This window comes from Mytilus trossulus, chromosome 7, assembly GCF_036588685.1.
Source record: "Mytilus trossulus isolate FHL-02 chromosome 7, PNRI_Mtr1.1.1.hap1, whole genome shotgun sequence".
In the NCBI taxonomy this organism is placed as follows: domain Eukaryota; kingdom Metazoa; phylum Mollusca; class Bivalvia; order Mytilida; family Mytilidae; genus Mytilus; species Mytilus trossulus.
Genome location: NC_086379.1, coordinates 6,019,110 through 6,045,425, shown reverse-complemented (window position 1 = coordinate 6,045,425; position 26,316 = coordinate 6,019,110). Strand labels below are relative to the sequence as shown.

At 31.9% G+C, this 26,316-nt stretch overlaps 2 protein-coding genes and 1 long non-coding RNA gene across 7 annotated transcripts in view; 2 read left to right on the top strand and 1 right to left on the bottom strand.

The window, feature by feature from the left end:
- The window catches only part of LOC134724536 (uncharacterized), a 5,123-nt gene extending 3,184 nt beyond the window's left edge, over window positions 1-1,939 (top strand). The window contains exon 3 of the long non-coding RNA XR_010108445.1: window positions 1,386-1,939. This is a non-coding gene — a long non-coding RNA (uncharacterized LOC134724536). The remainder of the gene's footprint in view (window positions 1-1,385) is intronic.
- LOC134724534 (ubiquitin carboxyl-terminal hydrolase 22-like) overlaps window positions 1-6,935 on the bottom strand; it is a 25,739-nt gene extending 18,804 nt beyond the window's left edge. The window contains exons 1-6 of the mRNA XM_063587619.1: window positions 6,741-6,935; window positions 4,518-4,650; window positions 4,041-4,154; window positions 3,408-3,509; window positions 2,719-2,894; window positions 2,255-2,450 (exon numbers count right to left, since the gene is read on the bottom strand). Coding sequence (XP_063443689.1) covers window positions 2,255-2,450; window positions 2,719-2,894; window positions 3,408-3,509; window positions 4,041-4,154; window positions 4,518-4,650; window positions 6,741-6,854 — 835 coding nt within the window. The 5' untranslated portion in view covers window positions 6,855-6,935. The remainder of the gene's footprint in view (window positions 1-2,254; window positions 2,451-2,718; window positions 2,895-3,407; window positions 3,510-4,040; window positions 4,155-4,517; window positions 4,651-6,740) is intronic.
- Window positions 6,898-26,316, top strand: LOC134724535 (dehydrogenase/reductase SDR family member 7B-like). 5 transcript variants are annotated; one of them, XM_063587622.1, is made up of 8 exons: window positions 6,962-7,000; window positions 7,970-8,072; window positions 10,264-10,422; window positions 11,745-11,845; window positions 16,104-16,323; window positions 17,153-17,245; window positions 23,287-23,433; window positions 25,734-26,316. In XM_063587622.1, the coding sequence occupies exons 3-8, from the start codon at window positions 10,272-10,274 to the stop codon at window positions 25,943-25,945; spliced, it is 924 nt and encodes a 307-aa protein (XP_063443692.1). In that variant the 5' UTR covers window positions 6,962-7,000; window positions 7,970-8,072; window positions 10,264-10,271; the 3' UTR covers window positions 25,946-26,316. The 5 variants fall into 5 exon arrangements, with proteins under 5 accessions (XP_063443691.1, XP_063443695.1, XP_063443692.1 ...); XM_063587623.1 differs by having other exon boundaries at window positions 6,972-7,062; XM_063587624.1 differs by having other exon boundaries at window positions 6,973-6,991.

The following is a 26,316-nucleotide window of genomic DNA, read 5'->3' as shown; positions in this document are numbered from 1 at the left end:
ATTCTCAACCACCTTTTTAGTTTCCTCATTAGCAAGTTTAACAACCTTGTCACATACATTATTGGTTATTCTTTGCATTGTTGTTCTTGCCATAGGAGGAATACACGAACTGGTCAAAAGTACTCGCGCGCTATCATTACCTATGTTAGAGTTTATTACACCAGTTTGAAACCCATAGTTTATGCTGGCACTCTTGCGGCCAGGACGCCCAGTTTCAATTTCTCTATACAGTTTATATTTTTCTGATATAAACTTACACTTTGTACATTTTAATTCCCAAATCCAACCGAGACCCCACTGAGTCTCTTGCACAAGTTCAAAATGTGGAACATTACAATGTGGACTTTCATTTATATGACAAATTATTAGATTATTCATCATTAAAATATTTAAATCTCTATCCACTGTTCTATTTTCTGTATTTGTATCACCTAAATATTCATCCAAATAGTCATCAGACACTTTATGTGGACGAAGGAGTTTCACGGTAGTAGCACACTTTTCAGTCTGAGGTGCTACATATGACTTCTTATCATAACTTTCTTTAGAATACAATTTAAAATCCTTTTCAGTAAGGCGGGGTAACCAGAGGGATTCTTTGGGCTTTTTTGGCAATACATTTGTAGTTGAATTAGTAAATTCACTTTTACATGATGCAGATGATACTTGCATAGATGAATTTTTTAAAACCTGTGTAGATGGAGGTGTAGATGGAGCTGTAGATGGAGCAACACCATTGCAATCTTGATTTGTTGCTAGGGAATCATAACGTGATAAATAAGCTTGGTTACCAACCTTAAATTTGTTTCGTTTCTTTTTGCCTTTCATTTTTCAAAATTACTACACTCTGTAAGTTGTGTACAACTCTAAATTATGATGTCATAATGCAATGACGTCACAAAAACCATGACGTCACAATGTACTCTTCACCAAAAAAATAACCCATTTTTCCCACTTTCATGACACATACAAAGAAAACCTCTAAAAATATTATTACTTGATGGATTTTAAAAACAAGACTAGTTTTGGAAAGGTCTATGACTAATCTTTACAGTAATGCAAAGATATAAGAGCTTTTTATTCAATAAAAAAAAATATAATAGAAAACAAGACTTTCAGGGTGGAAAAATTTCTTAAAAATGATAGTTTTTAAGTGAAAAACACTATATTTTCATGATTTATCAACAAAAAAAGATGATTTGTAGAAAGTCTGTAAGGTAAAAGAGGCTTATGAATTGCAGTTATACCAAAAAAAGTTAAAACAAATGTTTAAAATGAAAATTTATAACATATGCTTATTGTGTTTTTTTCTTTCTTAAAAATGATATTAAACAGTTATAAACATTGCTACCTAAAAGTATTAAAATGACCTTATTTTATTTCAGATATGGCTAAAACTTCACAGAATTGTTCAGAAATGTGTACTGAAGGGATACAAACTGCAAAATAAGTGGAATCTGACATTAGCTGATCTAATATGGGACAAGACCCCTAAAGGACCTTGAGATGAGGAACACAGATTTTTGACTCTCATTAAAAAATTAGTCCGCCATGCATATGTGGGAGCTGTGATTTTAAAAATTGACATAAATGAACTAGGACTGGTGTTTTATAGAGCTGATGTGATGTGAAAAAAAGTATACAAAAATAAACCTGATCAAAAAATTACAAAGGATATATTTTTTAATGATTTTTATGGTCAGAATTTTGGGATTATTTCCTGTGGAGAGTGACATTTTTCACTATCTTTCGGGGTTGGGCACTTGACGGGAAAACGAATCACACTTGCCACCCCGAAAATCGCACCACATATGTCCAAGTGTCTCAGCTTCAAAACGAGCTATCATACATATCCAAGTTTACGATATGGCCTGAGCAACAGAAGAAAACGTTAACATTATGGCCTATGGAATATCTAATGCGCATATTGACCCATATGGGGGAATTACCAAACATTTATCTGAAATTGACTATCAAAAGGGAATTTCCAAGAAGACATATCGGGCTTTTTCATTTAAATGTATGTGGGAAGGTAGGAAGGGACTTTCAAAATATCCCTACACCCAAGAACCATTTTTTAGATAATTTTGCATAATAGTAATAAACGCACTGCAAATAGATGCAATGCCCCACTTTCAATAATTGAACTTCCCTCCTATATACATTTTAAAGGAATAGCCCTTATACCAGATTTTTATAGAAATTGAATCCAAGTTAGTCTATGGAAGACAAATGTGACAAGAAATACACATACCTTGAATACTTGGTCGACTGTGAGATAACAAATGATTGGCGGAGTAACCTTTACAATGTCTATGTAACACATCAAGTGCTGCAATCAGGAACTCATGAGCATCCTGCTGCTCATATCCTGCCAAGTGACGAGCATTGGTCCACACCAGGTGTAAAAGACGAAACGGAATATGTGGAGCCCTGGCTCCAGAGTAAAACTGAGAAAGTTAAAAAAAAACATATTTTTGTTTATTTTGAATTATTCAAACTGCAATTAAGTAAAAAAAAAGTTAAATCACGCTTTACATGTCTCACACAATACATTTGTTTGGAATTGTTACTTCATAAATATCTTCAATTACAAGCATTTTTTGAGACATGGTTACTAAAATTGTGTAAATAAACTATTTTGTTTGATTCAAAATTTTACTTATGTAAAGTGTAAATAAATTATCATTACAAGCATAGCTAGTTTATATTACTTACTTCTTGAAAAAGTCTGGACATTTCACAAACAAGGCACTGCCGAGCTTCGTCGTCCTTCATTTCACAAACATGTTTGTCAGCTAAAAAATAGTCTCTCAAAACTGGGGTGTGAATCAATGCCTGTACAATGCAGTTCATAAAACAAGTGTTTCCTAAATTAATCAATCCTCGAAGACCTGAAACAGATAACAAACAGATTGCTTTGGTGTAATAGCTTACTTATAGAAAAGTAATAAAAAAAATTGAAAGTGCAATTCCTATTCTGTAAATAACAGTGTTTTGCATGGTAACCCATTTATTTGTCTACCTGATATGAAGTCATCTTTGTATTTTGTCAAATTCAAATGTGTGTTTCATTCCAGACTTTTAATTGTCTAATATTCTATTGATTGATTATTATTGTTTGCTTAATATTCAGACAAATCCTAAATTTGTACTAGTACAAGTAGCAAGTAGTAGTTTTTTCTGGATTTTACAGATAAGTTATATTTATGACTTGTTACGTCAAACCTGAAACAGACATTTAACTTGGGTTGCTATTCTAACATAATTCAGTAATAAAAAAATGCTTTGCTATCTTTTTGATCTGACCTTTTGCCTAAAATATTTTTTTTGGATGCCATGGATGGATGGGTACCATATATTCATAATGCTGTTGATTTGAATTTGTTAATTTTGCAGAAATGTACCTATTGTTGATGTAGTTTCTACTTTCCTTCTTTTAGGATTCTGTAATAGTATTTCCTTCTCAATATCAGTAGGTTCCCATCTTATAAACTGTTGTTTTAATCCTGAAATAAATACAACATAAAGTGATTAAATTGGTGAATCAGTTGTACCCTTGCAAAAATACGCAAGTGTTGTAGTTTACAATTTGTTTAAGGGTTGTCTAACTGACCCACTGGTTTGAAAAATAGATTATTGTCAAAAAAATGTCTCTTTGATCGGGTTGATGTCTCTTTAACACATTTCTCCTTTCCATTTTAAAGAGGAGACATTAGAGTGCCCTCCTCTACTTCAGGTATTTGCTCTTCTAATATACTAGAAAATGGAGAGTCTGTTTGAGCAAAAACTTCTCTCATTTCTTTAGGAACATTTATCTAAAAATCATATTTCATCACTGTCTTTAAAATTGTCATTTTGCTTAGTCATGTTAGTTTTCAATTTTTTACCTATTCTGACATTTGGCCAAGTACCAGAGCTAAAAAGTAAAGATTTTGCTAGCAATTAAATCAAATGTTGAAGATCATTCATGAAGAAAACTATGAACCAGATGAATATAGAAAAATACATTGATTATGTATATATTTGACTCTCTGTACCTTGAGCCTTTGCAGATTTTTGATGTTGTGAGGTAGAAATTGTTTCTAATTCTGGATCGTACATGTAATCATTACAGGCAAAACAGAATACGGTTCCATAACTTAAATCCATAGCTGAAATAAACAAAACAAAGTTATTAATTTATGATCACAGATAAAGTGTACTCTTTATATAAATCTCTCCTTCAATTGATTAACAAAAGAATAACAATAACATTATTTTCAGATTAAAAAAACTTAGGATGATGTTTAGGCAGTTACATGTTAGTGTTAATATGTCAACCTGTTATGTACATGTATGTGTTTATAGTGGTCCATTTTCGTTTAAACTACATATATTTTATATACAAGTAAACTGTTCAGTTGAAATTAATAGCTTGTTTTCTAACTTATTAAAACATGTAAAATAATAATTGTACATGTAATGTAAGAAATGTTATGTAACTATAAAATGTACATATAAAATTATATATATACCCAGATGGTGGCCCTTCCTTTCAGCATGTCCATGAATATGCCTGTCATTATAGCATCCAAAATAAACACAGTGTAAGCAGGCATGAAGCCTTAGTGCATATTTCTGACATGTATGACATCTATTGGAAGCAGCCTAAAATTATAAAAAAAAAAAATCACACTTTGGGTTACCCCTGAAATAAATCTAAGCATTACATAATGCTGATATTCTAATATTTAAATATATTGTGAAAATAAAAATAATGTGCAAAACATGAGGGTCAGGTTCTCAATTATATCAGTGTTTTTATGTTTTGCTGAGGAAATATCTATATATATGAATATTGAATGAAGAACTATTCTTTTTACTGTAATCCATTTTTGTAATTGCTATTTGGCATGGCTTAGTATTTATTAATCCGGCCATTGTGTTTTTGTCTTATTAAATGGTCATTTTTTTGCATTCTTGTCTTTTATTTTTCATTTTTGCTTCTGTGCTTTGTCTTATGACATTTTTTTGTTTTTGTTGATGTATATATTGTTTGTTTGATTGTGATAAAGATGAGTAATACGTCTGGGATGAAAATTTCAGGAACTCAATATTCGGCTCTCCCTCGACACCATTTGCGAGTATGGTCTTGAGGAAACGATGATAGTCCGTCGGAAGGGGACGATAAATGGCTGACCCGTGTTAAGAGAGAGCCATATCTCTTGCACGTAAAAGACACCCTTGTAGATTTCGAAAAAGAATAGGCTAATGCCGCTACAAGGCAGAACTCGCACTCGCAAAGTGGAAAGGGATTAATATAAGTTGCAAAACTTGTTTCCCAATCCACTATAAATAAATATGTTTAAACTAAAGATGAGTAATACAATACAATTATTACTGTTGTACACCTATTCTTGACTGCTATACCTATCATTATTGATAATGTTTTGTTAGTTTAAACATATTTATTTATAGTGGATTGGGAAACAAGTTTTGCTATGTTTTGTTCACACATTGTTGTCAATGTACATATATATAAAGGATTTTTTAGTGACTGTCAAACAAGTGAGGGGTTTATATTAGCTAGCTAACGAAAACACACTAATACACCATTTTCAACACAAGGAAATGCCTGTACCAAGTCAGGAATTAGACAGTTGATTTAGTTTGACTTGTAAGAGCTTTTGATTTTGCCATTTGATGATGGGGGTTTCTGAATTTTCCTAGTAGAAGTTCAATATTTTTGTCATTTTACTTTAAAAAAAAAAATACAATTAACAATAGCAGGCTGATTATTTGGAGCTTATATTTTAGTTGTAGTAACTGTTAACATTTTCTTTTATTCTATAAGTTTGTTTCATTGTTATTGTTAGCATTTCTATTAATATATACACTGATCTCAAGATGGTTTTATTTATCAATGAGTTGTAACACTGTAGTCACTGTGACCTAGAGTCAATCTGTGCAATTCAACCTTTTGTGAAATTGGTTCTTACAGTGATGCCAATAAGAAAAGCATCAGGATAGGAAATATTTAAGGAAAGTTACAGTGTCTGAAATCGAAAGTGGTCTATTTCACTTTTAGAGCATAGCGCTCTATTCATTTACTGATTTTTGTCATAGAATGTTATTTGACCATATTAATGCCCTTTAACTTCAGTCGTCAAACAGTCATTTTTCGGCTACTGATAGCAACAAATTGGTTTACATTTTACCACATTATTCATCAAAATATCCTGATCGTGAGAATTCAAAATTTTCTGATTCGTCCAGGTTTGTAATAATTATCATGATTATTGGTACCGCTATTTATGGAATACAATTACCTTGATTCGTCAAAATCAGTTGATTTTTATCGACTTAAAGAAAGTGTACAATTTATCATCATGTACAAAAATGAACGGTTAACATCATTTAGCAGAAATATTTGCCGTTATTCTTCTTGAAGGTTCCCACATTATAACCCTCATATTTGAACAATTTGTAGAAACTTATCAATATGTTTAGGATAAATCAAAAATATAGTGATGCTTAGCTTAGAAAAAAGATGAAATAAACAACAGAAATGAAAGACCCCATCCATCCTTTTAACATTTTCAGAGGAATAGCCTTTATTGTTTAAAACCATATTATGCCTTTTTCTGAAAGATGATTTGATTTAGTTGGTGTAGGTATGGGGATATTTTTTTGCGGGATATAATTTATAAATGATCTCATTTCATGATCAGTCGATGGGGGATATAATTTTTAGTCACCTTTCGTCGCCTGGCTTCAGCCGACGGGCAAGCTACGAAATATGCATGGATTAATCGATACGCATTTGTTCCATGAATTGATTTATAGTCATTTAAATGTTCACAAATCGACATAGTCGACCAAAATCTATTTCATTTTCATTTGTTTCCTTGCACAAAACAACAAAGATTGATGCGCAGTCCTCCTTGTTTTGGTAATCATTTGCGCACACCGTTTGAAATTTCCGCTTCCGTTTCATCACATGTGCAAGGTGCAAAATGTAAACAATGCGTTCTTCTGTGAAAAAGCAGTGTTGATCCACATAAACCATGCTTTTTAATAGTATTTTGTCTTTAATTCATCCGTTGACTTGAATAACATAATGTTTCAATCTGGCTACAATTTTGGAAAGGACAAAATCATACTGATAATTATTTTTGACAGCAACTTGACAACACAAAATGTCAAAAATAACATACTCAGTATTTTGTGAAATATGAGCCTATGTAGCCATTTCCTATTCACAAGCCAATGTGCTTTGATCAATTTGGTAGTTGATAGTATATGAAAAAAAACATAAAACTCAGGAATCAGAAATTCTAACAGTATCAATAATAAGGTATCTAGCCATCTCAAAGATTGTCCAGCAACAATGAAGCCTGAGAGGCCCATATTTCTTATGAAATTTTCCGATTCCTGTGAATAAACCAAATTCCGATTTTTTAATGACTTTTAGCATTGTGACTAAAAAAGTGGGGAGTCCTAATGTGCATTAAGTTGAAAGGGGGTCTCATTGGGGGGTTCCGATCCCGGATCCCGCTTACTGTTTTGTCAGATTCCCATATCCCGCTTACACTATGTACGTAACCAATTCTCATTTTTTTGTCATTTCCCGGGTCCCGCAAGACCTCATTTCCCGTATTCACGACACAATAATATGACTTTCATGCTTACGAAAAATCGGCAATCCCGCGTCACGCTTAGACCCCAATGAGACCCACTTGAAAGTCTACTAAAAGTGTCTGATATCCAATTTCTTTATACTTACATTGTACTGTTAAATATCCTCTTCATCCCTTGTTGGAAATCAGGCCACAGCAATTTCATTTTTTTCTTGATGACCTATACAATTAAAATTGTCAACTTTTTTTTAATTACATGTATTTCCTAGTACTCACAGTACTAGTTCAACAAGGATTATTTTCTGCATTAAAGGGAACAAATTATTTTTTTTTTTAAATTTTGACAGATTTGTGAAACATTGTATTTAAAAGGCAAGATGCTTAGATTATGGTGATGGTGTAATAATGAAAAAGATCAAATAAGTTTTCATGCATCTATAGGTTTGAAGTGTAAGTAATTATTTTTATTTTTTTATGATTAGAATCCATGATAAAAGAAACATTATGTTTGAAGATTTTGAAAATGACTTATAGGCACAAAGTGTTGGGTGTATTTTTAAAATTGTTTCTGTAAAATTTGTTTTTTGTTTAACTGCTATTACATACGTATGCATGCATGTCACTATAATAAAAGAAATGCTTTTTGATGAAAACAAATGTTAGATGAATAAAAGGAACCATGAAGTACTTCTTTATGAGACAGAAACCCAACAGCATAGAAAAACTAATTGTGTAAATTGTGTTTCACAGTTAAACATCTATTTTATCTAGCAAGAGATAAAAAAAACTATTATGATGAGAAGTACAAAATTCTTTTATAAAATTGAGAATGTGTCAAAGAGACAACAACCCGACCAAATAAAAAAACAACAGCAGAAGGTCACCAACAGGTCTTCAATGTAGCGAGAAATTTCCGCACCCGGAGGCGTCCTTCAGCTGGCTCCTTAACAAATATATACTAGTTCAGTGATAATGAACGCCATACTAACTTCCAAATTGTACACAAGAAACTAAAATTAAAATAATACAAGACTAACAAAGGCCAGAGGCTCCTGACTTGGGACAGGCGCAAAAATGCGGCAGGGTTAAACATGTTTGTGAGATCTCAACCCTCCCCCTATACCTCTAACCAATGTAGAAAAGTAAGAAAATGTATGTTCGGATTCAGAGAGAAAAAAACACTTTTATGTTCAGATGTGTCCCAAAATATGTCAACATCCATGTAATAAAATTGAGAATGGAATGTATAGTTTCCTTTGACATGAAGAAAAGGAAAAATCTTGAATTTTCTATTAAATGCTTCCAATGATGACTTATCCAAAATATCGTATTCTTTGCAAATTGTTCATTGAATGTTCTGAAGTTAAACTGTTATTGTAAAAACATCTTAATCTTGTTAAATCACTTGTTTCCATGTTGGATAGTCACACATTTGCTGTTAGAAAGGAAATCAACCAAGAAATATATCTTAATTTTGAATAAGCTACATTATAAGACTAAAGAATGTTTGAGGTACACTTCAGTAAGACAGCAACCCATCAACATATCAGAGAAACCATAAGCCTCAGGGTTTTCACTGAGGCAATCCATGAGTCTTGGACTCATTAAATTCTGTCTGGACTCAATTTTCAAAACTGGTGAGTCTATGTACAGATGCATCAAGATTGAAATATTTTGTATAAACTGAACACATTTAAACACAAATCTCATTATTTTATAGCAAAAGTTTAAAAGTGTGCTGAATTTAATGTTATTTCATTGCTCTGTTAATAAATGGAGACTAAAATATTACATTATCTTGCAATAAAATATTTTCTTCTTGGTGTTGGACTCATCATGGCTAAAAAGGATGAGTCCCTAGACTCGCCTTCAAAAATCCTTAGCAAGAACCCTGAAGCCTTACAAAGATCAATGTACTGTATGGTCATAAACAAAATACAAGTGTCTGCACTTCTGTTTAGCACACAGATAGGCAATTATATAGAAAAGTTGTACTGTTATAAGAGGTTTTTAAACACAGAGTCAGAAGAAGTTGTTAACTAACATGAAATTAGATACTGTATGTCATGATTGTCATCACTACCAAAGTCTCAAAAATAAAAATAAAAAACACTTATGAGATTCCAGAGATAGGACAGCAAAACAAACTTATACAAAGCTAAACTTATTGTCTAATAATATTTTAATTAATGGTTGAATTATCAGAGCAAATCTTGACCATTCAATTATTTGATGACGTCCCTAAGATGTACATAACACTACAGGGAGATAACTTAGTAAAAATCAGCTGAACATTTTAATCACGATCCAATGGTAAGGATGTATAAGGCTTCTCAATGATAAAAATTAGTGTTTGTCAAACTGCTTTATATATCCAATGACTTTTTTCCAATGAAGTGTGTGTGGTACAAGTTTTTTGAAATTTTTATATTTTTGTCAAATGTTTAATGTTAATATTTTGTTAATTTTTTTTTGAAAATTGAAAGAAGCAAATTAATTTTAGTCAAGGAGTTTTCTACCACCTGAATTTTAATATATTGTACAATATAATTTGAGAATAAAATATTCAACATTTATATCTATACAATCAAAGTGTTATTACTCTAATTTTGACACTTTCTTATCCTTTTCTATTTTTCAGTTTATTGTATGATAATGTCACTGACTACTATAGGGAGTTACATAGGATTTCCTTTGGGATTTCTGGTATTTTTGTACATGATGATTTCATACAAGAAGAGGAAGAACATTCAGGGAAAAGTTGTCCTGATTACAGGAGCAAACTCAGGTCTTGGTAAAGGTAATTATTTTACTGTAAAATATCAGATAATTTTAACACAGCTTGTTGGTATATAAAATGGAAAACAAAAGTTTAAAGAGTTATCTCCCATTTGTATGTTACATGTAAAGCAAATTTATTTTTTTGTCTAAATTTTAAAGCTTTAAAACTTTGTTCACATCCTTTTCCTACAATATGTTAACACCATTGAAAATATGTATTTTGAAAAGACACAAACAAAAGGAAACTAAGCTTTTTCAAAGATTATTGTAGGAAAATTGAGAATGGAAATGGGGAATATGTCAAAGTGACAACAACCCGTCAATAGACCAGACAACAGCCAAAGGCAACCAATGGGTCTTCAACTCAGCGAGAAAATCCCACACCTGGAGGTGGTCCTCAGCTGGCCCCTAAATAAAATTGTGTACTAGTTCAGTGAAAATGGACAACACACAAAACTCCAAAACATATAAATGTCAGAACTAAAAATGAATAATCTGAACCCTCCCGGATTACCTCTAGCCAACGTAGAATAAAGAAACACATAGCAATATGCACAGTAAAACTTATTTTTAAAAGAAATCTAGACTTGCCAGCTCCAGACCACTTAAGGAATAACAGTACTGTAGTTGAAGAGTTGCCACCGTCAATTGTAGATTTGACGGTCGCAAATGCAGTTTTACTGGCGACGCGTAGTGGAGACCGTAAAACGAAGATTTGCGACCGTCAAATCAAAATTGACAGTGGCAACTCTTCAACTAGAGTACTGTTATACCGATTCTAATGCATTACAAAAAGAAATAATACGATAAAACTTGGAAAATGTCTAATTTTGACAAATAAAAAAAATCCTGGAAAACCATGAATGAATTTGGCGCAAAGAAGTCATGGGTAAACGTGACGTCATACAAATGAAAACTTACAAACTGGAGGTTATTACGTTAACTGTACGCTTCAAATTTGGATAAAATTACATTAATTTTAGGATGATATGCAGTAATATCAGGTTTAATTATCTCCCCTGATGAGAACACATTTGTGCAAAAGTTGTCTTTCTTGTCAAAATGAACTGAATCAATTAAATATACAAGTCTAATTGAAGTTTGTATTAATCTTTTTTTAAATGATTGGTAAGAAATTCTCAGATCTGCTTTAACTGAATTTGTTTTTAAATATTCATTATACTGACTTATTAAACAAGCAACACATCCAAATGGCTAGTTTACTTTTCATATTTTGTTTAAATCATAGTGAATTTTATCTATTTACAATGTAGAAGACACAAGAAATAGTGTATATGAGGGAAGATTTTAATTGTTGAATACATTTTTTTTTTTTTTAAGAATGTGCCAAGGCTTTTCATCAAGCCAAATGTAGAGTGCTATTATGTGGACGGAACAGGGAAGCTTTACAAGCACTCAAAGAAGAATTAACAAATGCTAAGGTAAAAACTTCATTGATGTGTTTTCTTCTCCCTTCTTGCATTACATCACTAACTTGAATTAATCAAAGTACTGAAGTACTGAACATCAGAGGACCTCAAGTTGTGTTGAATTATTGATAAATGACAGGTGTTTATATTATACCGGACAGATATGTTCACCTTACAATATAGTACAAATAATATAATTTGCTATGCTATATTATATCTGAGATACTGACTTGAACTAGGATACTTAACTTTGTGAATTATCAATGATTATGTGGTCAAATGAGAACTGTTAGATTGGCATTATGACCATATGTTTGCACACATACAAAAATAGTTAGCATATAACTTATAATAGAGAATCAACATAGCAAACAATTCTTTGAGTAGCTATATAGTCGCTCACCAATGCTCTGACACTGAACTATGATAAAGAGGTTTAAGACAATCATATTAAAACAGACAAATTGTAATATTGGAGCTAAATTAAAGATACCAGATGAACAGCAAACTCATAAACCGAAACTTACAATTCCATGACTAAAACTAAAAAAGACATGCAGACAAATAAAAGTACACTAAAAACAACATAGAAAACTAAAGACTGAGCAACAAGAACCCCACCAAAACTTGGGGGTGATCTCAGGTGCTCTGGATGGGTAAGCAGATCCTGCTCTACAAATGACATTTATTAACAATGTTTGTTCATGTAGTATCCATGGCCAGGTCTTCTAATTTCTGGAACATTTGGCTTTTGGATCAATCACTAATGGAGTGGATGTTAACACAGCAATATTACTATCCCTTATTCTAGATTTCTGTTGCAGTCAATAAAAACTTTTTTAATGTTCAGAAATAGCTTCACTGAGTTATCTTGGTTTTATTGCAACACAGTCAATCATTTATCCATTATATTTAAAAAAATAAATAAGAATCTGCAGCTATACATGTACATTGTACGCCCCCCTCTGAATCCGCCACTGACAGTTTATATACATGTATAATCTCATTCCATCATTAATATTGGTCATTGTTGGTATAAATTTATCTTTAAGTTTAACAATGTACTGTGAAAGAGCTATCTACTAACAGATACATGATGTACTTAGTACAAAATGGCCTAAAATATTAACTTTTACATAAAGATCCAAAAAGTTCACAATTTAGTTTCTCAAATATGGGTATATTTCTAAAGTCTTAACACTCAATAAATCAGTTCTTTTCATAAAAGTATATTTTATGTTCCAAATTTTGTCAAAACATGATGATTTAGGGCAATTTTCAGACCCGAAAGCTTAAAGCCTATATGAATAAAGTTTTTGCCACCACCTACAGTGTACCATCCAAAATGTTTTGTGACCAAAAGAATCCAAATCTGATATATAATTCATCAATATAAAAACTTTTTGGATCTTGGATGGCAGCCATTGCTGCCAAGTTTAATTGTTCCAACAACAATTAAAGTTTTACCATAGTTATCTGTGGTATAATTTTCACAATTATTCAATAGTTTTGTTGTCTATGATTTACAAAAAGAAAAATAGTGATGGCAAGACCTGAAGAAGGCCGCCTGATTTTTTTAAGTGACATATAAACAACAGAGTCAGTGTGGGGCCACTAAGCTAAACTGCCCACTTTGCACCAGCCAATATAAATGAATGCCTAGGGTGGGAATCGAACCCACATACACCAACTCTGTTGTCCCTATATTTTTAAATGAACAAAAAATTGTCAAAAACATATTAAAAAAAATGTATAAATTGGTTAAAATAACTATCAATTTATACATGAAAATATCTATAGATAGCTCAAAGGTGTCAGTATTCACCTCAGAAACTAAAAAAACCTTTGAATAGACTTATTAAGAAGGGATATAGTAACGATACTGTTATCAGGTCATTAAAGATTGCATATTTTGGCGTTCATATTGATTCACTTATCGGGTCTTTGCATTGGAACTGAACACATTTATTCAAAAAACAGTTGTCGGCATGACAAGTTATGTTCTTCTTATATGTTATGATGGTATCATTGGTATGATACTAAACCCCTAAAAGGAAGGATGAGCTTGATATTCATACGATAAAATCATAATCTTTCAGTCAGTTTTATTGAAGTCTGGAGCTGGCATGTCAGTTAACTGCTATTAGTCTGTTGTTATTTATGTATTATTGTCATTTTGTTTATTTTCTATGGTTACACCTTCTGACATCAGACTCAGACTTCTCTTGAACTGAATTTTAATGTGCGTATTGTTATGCGTTTACTTTTCTACATTACTCATAAATGTAAGTGATCATATTTGCGCAATTTAAGATCTCATGGGTGCTCGTAGTGACAGTTATTGTATTTGCTCAAGTAATCATGTATGCATGAACAAATGTCTAATTCAAATACCTAAAATTTTACATGGATATGGTTACACAACTTAATAATTTTGGCAATACATGTAATGTGACATGTATTGTATGGTCCAAAATTATACAATACTACAACTACAAGGAAGACTTAAAAAGCATAACAGTTACATTTGTAATCTATATTTATACCTCTAAAACTGTAAGGATTCTCCAAATATATCTAGAGGCTAGTAAATGGTACGGACAATGCCACTAATTGTAATTCAGTAAATGTGATTCACCCAAATTCTGACTTTCAGTGTAAAATAAGACTCTTGCTTTTACAAGCGAGCAAGAGTCATAATTCACACTCAAAAATAGTCCATCTCTATTGGAAGAATAAGAAGTCGAAGATTCTCTGAATATTACATAAAATACAATTATTTCAACCAATAATTATATATAATTACTTACAAATTCATTAACAAAATCCGCTTTTTTTCTAGTCAAGGGACATAATTCAAATATACTAATGCAAGTAACTAAGTCAGAGAAGGAGCGAAAATCCGAAACAATACCTTAAAAAACAGAAAATAGTTCAACGTGTGTGTCCAAAGTGATCAATCTAATTGTTATTTACGAAGAAAAGAAATTTAACTTCAAAAATTGTTGAGATCTTTAAAAAAACCAAATAGTTGCATTAAAGAATACAAAGAAAGTAACCTTATCTTTAAGGGCCTTGCAGGTTCTTGTTACTCCTACACAATCTGCTGGTATTTTCAAAGTGGCTGCGGGGGACGCGGCCTGAAAAAGTATTTTAATATTGTGTCAGATTAAATATTCCTGATTTTGCTACGTTAATATTATAGACAAATATGCTACAAACGGTTTAAAGATGTTACTCTAAATCAAATAATTGAAATATGATTACCTTTCTGTGTGTAATTGCGTGAATTGATTTTCTCTCGTTTATCTTCAAGCTCGCTCTTGCTCACTTGATGAATATGCATTTGTGATATTCATCCGCAACAACAATTTTCCGGTATATCATTGATATTGAAGATCGTTTGATTAATATACAAATATTTCAAACAACAAAACATTTTCATATTAATAATTTGCATTTAAAAAAATCAAAAAAATCTTAGTATCCATTGAAAACATGAATTTAAAAGAAGCGACAAGGAATTTTATTCTGCACTATTTCATAATGTCGGTTATTTTCCCAACACTAATTATATATGCATTTCTTTGATCTTTGAAGATCTTTGAAAAGTAGGCGATGGCAATACACCCGAGGCCCCTCAGGGGCCTCTGATGTAAAAATCAAGCTGCACTTACCTTACCTGTGTAAATTAGGAGGTGAAGCCATGTAGATTCCTTGGATTTTTATCATACAAACTTATAAATTTGTTTTGTTTCATAAGTTTTATTATTTGAAATATAATTATCAATGTAATAACAAAGAAATAATAATGCATTGCTGTAGGTTTTAAAACCCTCAAAATGTGTACTCCTTCAACCACTGGATAATATAAATACCAGAGAGTGAGTAAAACAGAACAATGTGTACTCCTTCAACCACTGGATAATATAAATACCAGAGAGTGAGTAAAACAGAACACTTTTTGGTTTTTTTTTATTTTTAAATGTTGTTCAAACCATGAAGGAATAAATATCCTTCTCCGCTAGTGACAACTATAAACTTGCCAAACACATGACACTTAAATAAGATTTTACCTTTTTAATTCATATTTGTATCCCCCTGCGGAATAGCGAAGTTCAAAATTGGGTTGCGTCACTTTTACAATTAGTGCATCGACTCATGCATATATTTACAAGTGGGGACATTATGTGGCCCATAGACACATCCCTTTTTATCTTCCTTAAACTTTAAAATTTTGCTATAACTGTATCTTTTCTATAATTTATAGGTACCATCCACACACCAAGCAGAGATAGTAGTTTTAGACTTGGAGAAATTATCCAGTATTCCTCAGTGTATTGCTGATGCCGTTAGGATTCATGGTCATATTGATATTGTAATAAATAATGCTGGTCTGAGCTATAGAGGGCAGATAGAAGACACAAGTCTAGATGTAGACATTAAACTAATGACTGTCAATTACTTCGCCCAAATAGCTCTAATTAAAGGTTAGTCAGATGTATCAAAGGTATTTATAACATCCTCTAATTGACCTCTAGATATTGTTCTCTTTATACCACAACTAGGGGGCATTTTGTTAATTAGTCTGTGCATCCATTAATCTGTTTGTTGTCCGTCCATCTATCCCACTTCAGGTTAAAGCTTTTAAGTCCAGATAGTTTTCGATGAAGTTGAAGTCTAATCAACTTGAAACTTGTTTCCTATGATATGATCTTTCTAATTTAAATGCCAAATTAGAGTTTTTAGCCCAATTTCACGGTCCACATGGAAAATGACAGTGCAAGTTGGACATCCATTTGTATCATTGTGTTTTGGTTGTTTCACTTCAGGACAGATACTTCATATTAAGTCACATTACATACAGACATTTATTATTTGCTAATTTATCAGATTACAGAATATCAAATGCTGTAATTTAAATCACCCAGTGGCATACAGCCATACACAGACAAATGGAACACTAGTTTCTGCAGAAAAATTATAAAGCATTTGATAGTTATGGAAAATAATTTTACCGAATCTAGTTTTAATAGAAGCATAATGTTTTTACAGAATCTAGTTTTAATAGAAGCATAATGTTTTTACAGAATCTAGTTTTAATAGAAGCATAATGTTTTTACAGAATCTAGTTTTAATAGAAGCATAATGTTTTTACATAATCTAGTTTTAATAGAAGCATAATGTTTTTACAGAATCTAGTTTTAATAGAAGCATAATGTTTTATGACTGTGTGAACTATTTGAGCCTCTAGGGGCCCCTAGTTTATTTCTGGCATGCTTAAATATTATCAATTTGACATTTTACTCTTTATTACAGCTGTGTTACCTTACATGAAATCCCAACAGAATGGATCTATAGTTAACATCAGTAGTATACAGGGCAAGTTTGCTATACCATATAGATCTGCATGTAAGTATTTTTTTATACAACTGCAAAATTAAAAAAAAATTTGGTCGTATATTGGTATCACGTTTGCGTCGTCGTCATTGTCCGAATACTTTTGGTTTTCGCACTATAACTTTAATATTAGTCAATAAAAATCTATGAAATTTTGACACAAAGTTTATGACCACAAAAGAAAGGTTGGGAATGAATTTGGGAGTTTTGGTTCCAACAGTTCAGGAATTAGGGGCCAAAAAAGGGCCCAAATACGCATTATTCTTGGTTTTCACACAATAACTTTAGTATAAGTAAATAGAAATCAATGAAATTTAAACAGAAAGTTTATGACCACCAAAGGAAGGTTGGGATTGATTTTGAGAGTTTTGGTCCACACAGTTTAGGAATTAGGGGCCAAAAAGGGCCCAAATAAGCATTTTCTTGGTTTTCACACACTATAACTTTAGTTTAAGTAAATAAAAATCTATGAAATTTTGACACAGAGTTTATGACCACAAAAGAAAGGTTGGGAATGATTTTGGGAGTTTTGGTCCCAACAGTTCAGGAATTAGGGGCCAAAAAAGGGCCCAAATACGCATTATTCTTGGTTTTCACACAATAACTTTAGTATAAGTAAATAGAAATCAATGAAATTTAAACACAAGGTTTATGACCACCAAAGGAAGGTTGGGATTGATTTCGGGAGTTTTGATCCCAACAAATTAGGGGCAAAAAGGGGCCGAAATTAAACTTTGTTTGATGTTATCAAAAATTAAATTATTGGAGTTCACTGATATTCCGAATCTATCCATGTATTTAGATTCTTAATTTTTATACGACCGCAAAATTTGAAATTTTTTTGTCGTATATTGCTATCACGTCTGCGTCGTCGTCTGAATACTTATTTTACGCACTCTAACTTTAGTAAAAGTGAATAGAAATCTATGAAATTTTAACACAAGGTTAATGACCACAAAAGGAAGGTTGGGATTGATTTTGGGAGTTTTGGTCCCAACATTTTAGGAATTAGGGGCCAAAAAGGGCCCAATTAAGCATTTTCTAGGTTTTTGCACTCTAACTTAAGTTTAAGTTAATTGAAATCTATGAAATTTAAACACAAGGTTTATGACCATAAAAGGATGGTTGGTATTGATTTTTGAAGTTTTGGTCCCAACAGTTTAGGAATAAGGGGCCCAAAGGGTCCAAAATTAAACTTTGTTTGATTTCATCAAAAATTGAATAATTGGGGTTCTTTGATATGCCGAATCCAACTGTGTATGTAGATTCTTAATTTTTGGTCCCGTTTTCAAATTGGTCTACATTAAGGTCCAAGGGGTTCAAAATTAAACTTAGTTTGATTTTGACAAAAATTGAATCCTTTGGGTTCTTTGATATGCTGAATCTAAAAATGTACTTAGATTTTTGATTATTGGCCCAGTTTTCAAGTTGGTCCAAATCGGGGTCCACAATCAAACTTTGTTTGATTTCATCAAAAATTGAATAATTGGGGTTCTTTGATATGCCGAATCTAACTGTGTATGTAGATTCTTAATTTTTGGTCCCGTTTTCAAATTGGTCTACATTAAGGTCCAAGGGGTTCAAAATTAAACTTAGTTTGATTTTGACAAAAATTGAATCCTTTGGGTTCTTTGATATGCTGAATCTAAAAATGTACTTAGATTTTTTATTATTGGCCCAGTTTTCAAGTTGGTCGAAATCGGGGTCCACAATCAAACTTTGTTTGATTTCATCAAAAATTGAATAATTGGGGTTCTTTGATATGCCGAATCTAACTGTGTATGTAGATTCTTAATTTTTGGTCCCGTTTTCAAATTGGTCTACATTAAGGTCCAAGGGGTTCAAAATAAAACTTAGTTTGATTTTGACAAAAATTGAATCCTTTGGGTTCTTTGATATGCTGAATCTAAAAATGTACTTAGATTTTTGATTATCGGCCTAGTTTTCAAGTTGGTCCAAATCGGGGTCCACAATCAAACTTTGTTTGATTTCATCAAAAATTGAATAATTGGGGTTCTTTGATATGCCGAATCTAACTGTGTATGTAGATTCTTAATTTTTGATCCCGTTTTCAAATTAGTCTACATTAAGGTCCAAGAGGTTCAAAATTAAACTTAGTTTGATTTTGACAAAAATTGAATCCGTTGGGTTCTTTGATATGCTGAATCTAAAAATGTACTTAGATATTTTATTATTGGCCCAGTTTTCAAGTTGGTCCAAATCGGGGTCCACAATCAAACTTTGTTTGATTTCATCAAAAATTGAATAAATGGGGTTCTTTGATATGCCAAATCTAACTGTGTATGTAGATTCTTCATTTTAGGTCCCGTTTTCAAATTGGTCTACATTTAAGTCCAAAGGGTCCAAAATTAAACTTAGTTTGATTTTAACAAAAATTGAATTCTTGGGGTTCTTTGATATGCTGAATCCAAACATGTACTTAGATTTTTGATTATGGGCCCAGTTTTCAAGTTGGTCCAAATCAGGATCTAAAATATCAAGTCTTTTCAATTGCACAGTATTGCACAATAGCAAGAAATATCTAATTGCACAATATTGTGAAATAGCAAACAAAAATTCAATTAGAGTTATCTGTCTTTGTCCAGAATAGTAAGCAAGAAATATCTAATTGCACAATATTGTGCAATAGCAAGAAATTTTTTAATTGGAGTTATCTTTCTTTGTCCAGAATCAACTAAAATCTTTGTTATATATACAATATACAATGTTTATTCACTTTTTACTACCAACTGATAAATTAAAACAATCTTTACCATTCAGTGATAGCAAGCAGTTTTTTTACATCTTAATATTTTATGATGTATTTTAATGAGTAGTTATTGTTGCAAACTCCATTAGAAATTTTAATTGAGATCAATTTTGGAATAAGGGAAAGGGGGATGTGAAAAAAAAATTGAGTTCAATTTTTCTCATTTGAAATTTCATAAATAAAAAGAAAATTTCTTCAAACATTTTTTTGAGAGGATTATTATTCAACAGCATAGTGAATTGCTCTAAGAGAAAACAAAAATTTTAAGTTCATTAGAACATATTCATTCTGTGTCAGAAACCTATGCTGTGTCAACTATTTAATCACAATCCAAATTTAGAGCTGGATTTAGCTTGAATGTTGTGTCCATACTTGCCCCAACTGTGTAGGGTTCAAACTCTGCGGTCGTATAAAGCTACGCCCTGCGGAGCATCTGGTTGGTCCTGTTTTCAAATTGGTCTACATTAAGGTTCAAAGGGTCCAAAATTAAACTTAGTTTGATTTTAACAAAAATTAAATTCTTGGGCTTCTTTGATATGCTGAATCTAAACATGTACTTAATAAGTGTTTTGATTATGGGCCCAGTTTTCAAGTTGGTCCAAATTGGGGTCCAAAATTAAACTTTGTTTGATTTCAAAAAAAATTCAATATATGGGGTTATTCAATATGCTGAATCTAACCATTTATTTAGATTTTTAATATCTAGGACATGTTATCAAATTGGTTTACATTGAGGTCTAAAGGGTCCAAAATTGAATTTTATTTGATTTCATCAAAAATTGAATTCTTTGGGTTCTTTGATATGATGAATCTAACCATGTATTTAGATTTTGGATATTGGAATACCACAAAGGGATGGTAAGAACTGTCTTTGGGAGTTATGGCTTAAACCGTTAAGGAATAAGGTGCAAAAAAGGGGGGAAAAGGGTTTCCAGGTTAATGAACAATTACTGAAGTACAAAACATAATTTAAAAGCAGTGTAAGGTTGGTAATTGAAACTCATGACTGTATGACATTTTATATTTTATGATGTATTTAAATGAGTAGTTATTGTTGTAAATTCCATAAGAAATTTGAATCATTTTTGGAATAAAGGAAAGGGGGAGGTGAAAAAAATTGGTGGGGTTCAATTTTTTCTATTTCAGATTTCAGAAAATTTCTTTAAATATCAAAGGATTAATATTCAACAGCATACTGAATTGCTCAAAAGCAAAAAGAAAAAACATTTTAAGTTCATTAGACCACATTCATTCTGTGTCAGAAACCTATGCTGTGTCAACTGTTTAATCACAATCCAAATTCAGAGCGGTATTCAGTTTGAATGTTGTGTCCATACTAGCCCCAACTGTTCAGGGTTCGACCTCTGCAGTCGTATAAAGCTGCTCCATGCGGAGCATCTGGTTTAATTTTAAAAATACTTTATTTATGTTAAGATGAATAGATATAGAAAGATGGGGTATGAGCGCCAATTAGACAACTCTACATCCAAGTCACAATTTATAAAAGCAAGTTTTAATGAACCAGATCAACAAAAAATAACTACTTAACATCAGATTCCTGACTCAGGAGAGGTGCAAACAATTGAAAATGAATAAGTTTAGATAAGAGGACCAAACATACTCACTGTACATATTCTCTCAATATTAAACCGCCTATGCAGCAATAATTCTTAAATTAAGATACCGGTATATAAATTGTTTTTCAAAGACAAAATGAGAGAAGACCAATTACAACAAAAAGTTCATAAAACACTACACAATAGAAAGCTGAATATTGAGCTAGACAAACAAAAATTAATCAATAAATATCAATCAGTAAATCAAGCATTCTAAAGAAATGTGTAATCAGGAAATAAAAAGATAAAGTAATGTATTTGAAATTTGAAGTCTTTCAACTATCAGAAACTTTTTATGATTCACATCTTATTCAAACAGAAAAAATGGGACATCTACAACCTCTCATATGTGAATCATAGAATACTTGCAAATTTTAAATCTAATTTAAAAACTTTTACCAAAAAAAAACCCACTTCTGTATTGAATCATGTTGCTCATGTTGAATGTGAATCTGAATATTGAATAATCATGAACATAAGCAGTATGTACTTTATTTCTGGTTATTAGTGAACTAAAAAGTGAAAATATTGACACACATCATTTTTTTTAATGAGGGAATGAAATAATAAAAAGAAAACATTTCAAGAGAACCCCCTCTCTATATAAGGAAGATCATTGAAATCAAGTGGCTTAGTATAAAAAAAGATTAATAGTTCCCATGTAATTTGCAGTCATACATTATGTTCTTTTTTTGTTTCATAGTACAAATGTATTCTAATTTGCATGTATCTATAATACTAAAATTACGAGGTCCAATTTGTCAGCCGTCATCACGTAAAAACGACGAATCAGAGAATTCAACTTTATATATAACTCATATAGTACAAAGGTGTAGATTAAAAATTACACCACTCCAGGCCATTTTGTTTTCCACGTAATTAATATTGCCAATAATTAAGAAGTTCCGGGGCGAGTCCGATACCGATACCAATAGTATATTCACCTGTTACCTATTACCTTATCTGTACGTTCCGCTTCTGACAGGCACACCACCAAAGGTTGTATTCATTATTAATATGCTATATACACGAGTCATAATCACGGGGTTGAGTGACACTACTTAATTGTCAAATTGTAACCTATTGTAGTATTTTAATTAGTAAGAATTTCTAAGATAACAATAAGAATACTAAAAATCTGGACTAAAAATAGTATAGGTACAGTTTTCAATTTGTTTGTGGGCATGACGTAAAACAACGAATCAAAGAATTCTAATATATCTATAACTAAGACTAGGACAATGCTGTTGATTCAAAAATACTCCATTCCAGGACCTTTTGTTTTCCAAATAATTAATATCATCAATAATTGATTCAACGGGTTAAAACAGAAAAATATGAAAGGAGAGAAAACTGTGTATCTTATAATCGGCATGACTTTATCAGATGACAATGCTACATGTTATACTAAAATAAGGCTTAATTGCGTATAGTTATATACTTTAATTCAGTCACGGCCCCGTGATATCACAGGTGTGTTCTAGTATATAAATATGATGATGTGGTATGATTGGCAATGAGACAGCTTTCTACAAGAGACCAAATGACACAGAAATTAACAATTTATCCCTGTGTTGATTTAGTTTTAACTGATTGATTGTTGGTTGCTTTACGCCACATTAGCACAAAACCTGATAATAATGTCCTTATTTATATAATTTTTTTAGATACAGCTTCAAAGCATGCAATACAATCTTTTAGTGATTCTTTGAGAGCAGAAGTAGACAATATACATGTATGTGTAGTAAGTCCAGCGTACATTCAAACTAATCTGTCTAAGAATGCTGTTTGTGGAGATGGCTCTAAATATGGACGTAAGTTGTCATATTAATGCTCCACCTATGATAGTAGAGGGGCATTATATTTTTTGGTCTTTGCTTCTGTGTGTCCGTTTGACTGTCCATCCGTCTGTCTGTCCCACTTCAGGTTATAAAAAATTGTCAAGGCAGTTTTCAATGAATTTGAAGTCCAATCAACTTAAAACTTAGTACACATGTTCCCTATGATATGACTTATTTTAATACCAAATTAGTGTTCTTCATCCTAATTTCACAGTCATCTGAACATAGAAAATGATAGTGTGTGAGGGGCATCCATGTACTAGAGACAAATTCTTGTTTCCTATTTTTCTGCTGATGCTTGTATGTTCATGTCTTTCATTTTTATATCCTCTAAAAATCCTGGGGGATATTCTTTTACCTCTGACCATCATTCTGTACACAAAAAGACAAATGACAGTACATAAAACACAACATAGAAAACTAAAGACTAATTAACACAAGATTATAATTGTTAAGTGTATTATTTTCATGGACAGTAATTTACGATTGTGAATGATTAAAAGCAAGGTTTTATATGTATGTTGATCTTTTATCCAAAATCAAATTTCTAAATGGTTTAAACAATTTTGTGTTGTTTGTTGTTATCAGCATTGAGGTATACCCAACATATCTTTTTAATCATTTTTATGCCCCACCTTCAATTGTAGAGGGGCATTATGTTTTCTGATTTGTGGATATTTGTTTGTTCGTCTGTCCCTTCGTTCGTCTCTCCCGCTTCAGGTTTAAAAAAATATCAAGATAGTTTTTGATGAATTTGAAGTCTGAACAACATCCCAATTTCATTGTCCAATGAACATAGAAAATGATAGTGCGAGTGGGGCATCCATGTACTATGGACACATTCTTGTGTAATATAGATATAATGTAATTAAATTCCGCGAGGTGAACCAACGCCTGTGAAATCGTTTTGGTAGAGTCCCTGAAGTGGATACCTTGGTATGCCGGGTTGTCAAATCATGCAAATGAATGCAATCCTTAAATAATAATTAAAATTGACAACAACACTTCAAAAGATCTGCAATTTTATTATCTATGTCTACATGTTTCGCCTGCAAGGCAGGCTTCATCAGGACAATTTTTATACAGAAATTGAGCCCCTGAAGTACTCAAAAGTGGTGCATTTTGTTTGACGTCGTCATGGTGAGAGAAACAATGAAAAGTGAAAGTAGCAATACAGAGTTATAAATAGATAAGATAAATATAGAAAATTAAAGTTTGTATACAATGTAACTTGAGTTCGTTTTACTATTATATGATACATGAAATTGTTCTAAAGACTTGGCATCTAATAGGACGAACTTCCCATGGTTCCTACCACTTCGCAAGGCTTCTCTTCCAACCTGGCCATAGTTGGAGGTTATTACTTCCCGGCGCGTCGGCAACAATAGGAAGATTATGATCGCCGCTGTGGATGATAAAATTGTCAAAAACTGTTCCTTTGTTAATTATTTGGTGACTATATAATTTTTGGATCGTCTGCAGTAGTTGGTCTGTATAATGGCATAGTTGTGAATTCCTAGTTCATTTAAGATCGGCGCCCGTGGTACGTTTCTTCTGCAATCATTTATATCTGCTGCTATCATTTATAGATGTATAGGTGGTATCGGACATCTTGGTCATCTTGATTCAGTTGTTATTTCTTCGTAAGTATGGAATATTCCTTGGTCCATGTATATGCTGGTGGCCTGTAGATCGGCGCTGTTAGCTTGGCGGTTCCTTTCGGATGCAGGGGTTCACGATTAAATAATAAATTTAATTCCGCGAGGTGAACCAACGCCTGTGAAATCGTTTTGGTAGAGTCCCTGAAGTGGATACCTTGGTATGCCGGGTTGTCAAATCATGCAAATGAATGCAATCCTTAAATAATAATTAAAATTGACAACAACACTTCAAAAGATCTGCAATTTTATTATCTATGTCTACATGTTTCGCCTGCAAGGCAGGCTTCATCAGGACAATTTTTATACAGAAATTGAGCCCCTGAAGTACTCAAAAGTGGTGCATTTTGTTTGACGTCGTCATGGTGAGAGAAACAATGAAAAGTGAAAGTAGCAATACAGAGTTATAAATAGATAAGATAAATATAGAAAATTAAAGTTTGTATACAATGTAACTTGAGTTCGTTTTACTATTATATGATACATGAAATTGTTCTAAAGGCTTGGCATCTAATAGGACGAACTTCCCATGGTTCCTACCACTTCGCAAGGCTTCTCTTCCAATTTTTTAATTATTATAATAGATATAATGTGTACATTTCTGTATTATTTCAGTGATGGATAAGACTACACAGTCTGGAATGGCGCCATCATATGTTGCAGAGAAGATCCTGTCAGCAGTAGAATTTGAACAGAATGAAGTCATATTATCCCCTGTACATCACAAAATAGCTATTTATTTAAGAACAATTGTACCTAATTTATTTTTTAAATTGATGAAATCAAGAGCCAAATCTGGAAAAAAAGATTATGAAAAAAAGGATTGATTTTACTGTAATTCAGTATGTATATGTAAGAATTTTGACACATGCAAGGCTGGTACAGGTTTTACTGTATGGATGGCTAGTTATAAGTATAATGCAAGCAATTGTAAGTCATGTTGATTACAGGGTTCTTTAAATATGTCATAATTGAACTACATGAATTCTTTATTGTCTTTATTTTAGGTTACATAACATCCAAAATTTTATTGTTATCCAAATGTTCTTTGTTTTATTTTTCATGTGTATTGGACTTTTATTTGACTTAATTGTTTATTTCAGTAGCTCATTTAATTGTAACCAAAAGAATTTTAATTTTAACAAAACTCAAAAATTATTTATCATAGTTTCAATCTTCGAATTAGTTTAGATAAATT

Excerpts from the sequence above, each read along its gene's own strand:
- LOC134724535 (XM_063587621.1), top strand. The coding sequence starts at position 6,913 with ATGCGCAGTCCTCCTTGTTTTGGTAATCATTTGCGCACACCGTTTGAA. Across the intron at positions 10,423-11,744 it reads AAACTCAGGTCTTGGTAAAG|AATGTGCCAAGGCTTTTCAT; the intron begins GTAATTATTTTA and ends TTTTTTTTTAAG. Across the intron at positions 11,846-16,103 it reads AAGAATTAACAAATGCTAAG|GTACCATCCACACACCAAGC; the intron begins GTAAAAACTTCA and ends TATAATTTATAG.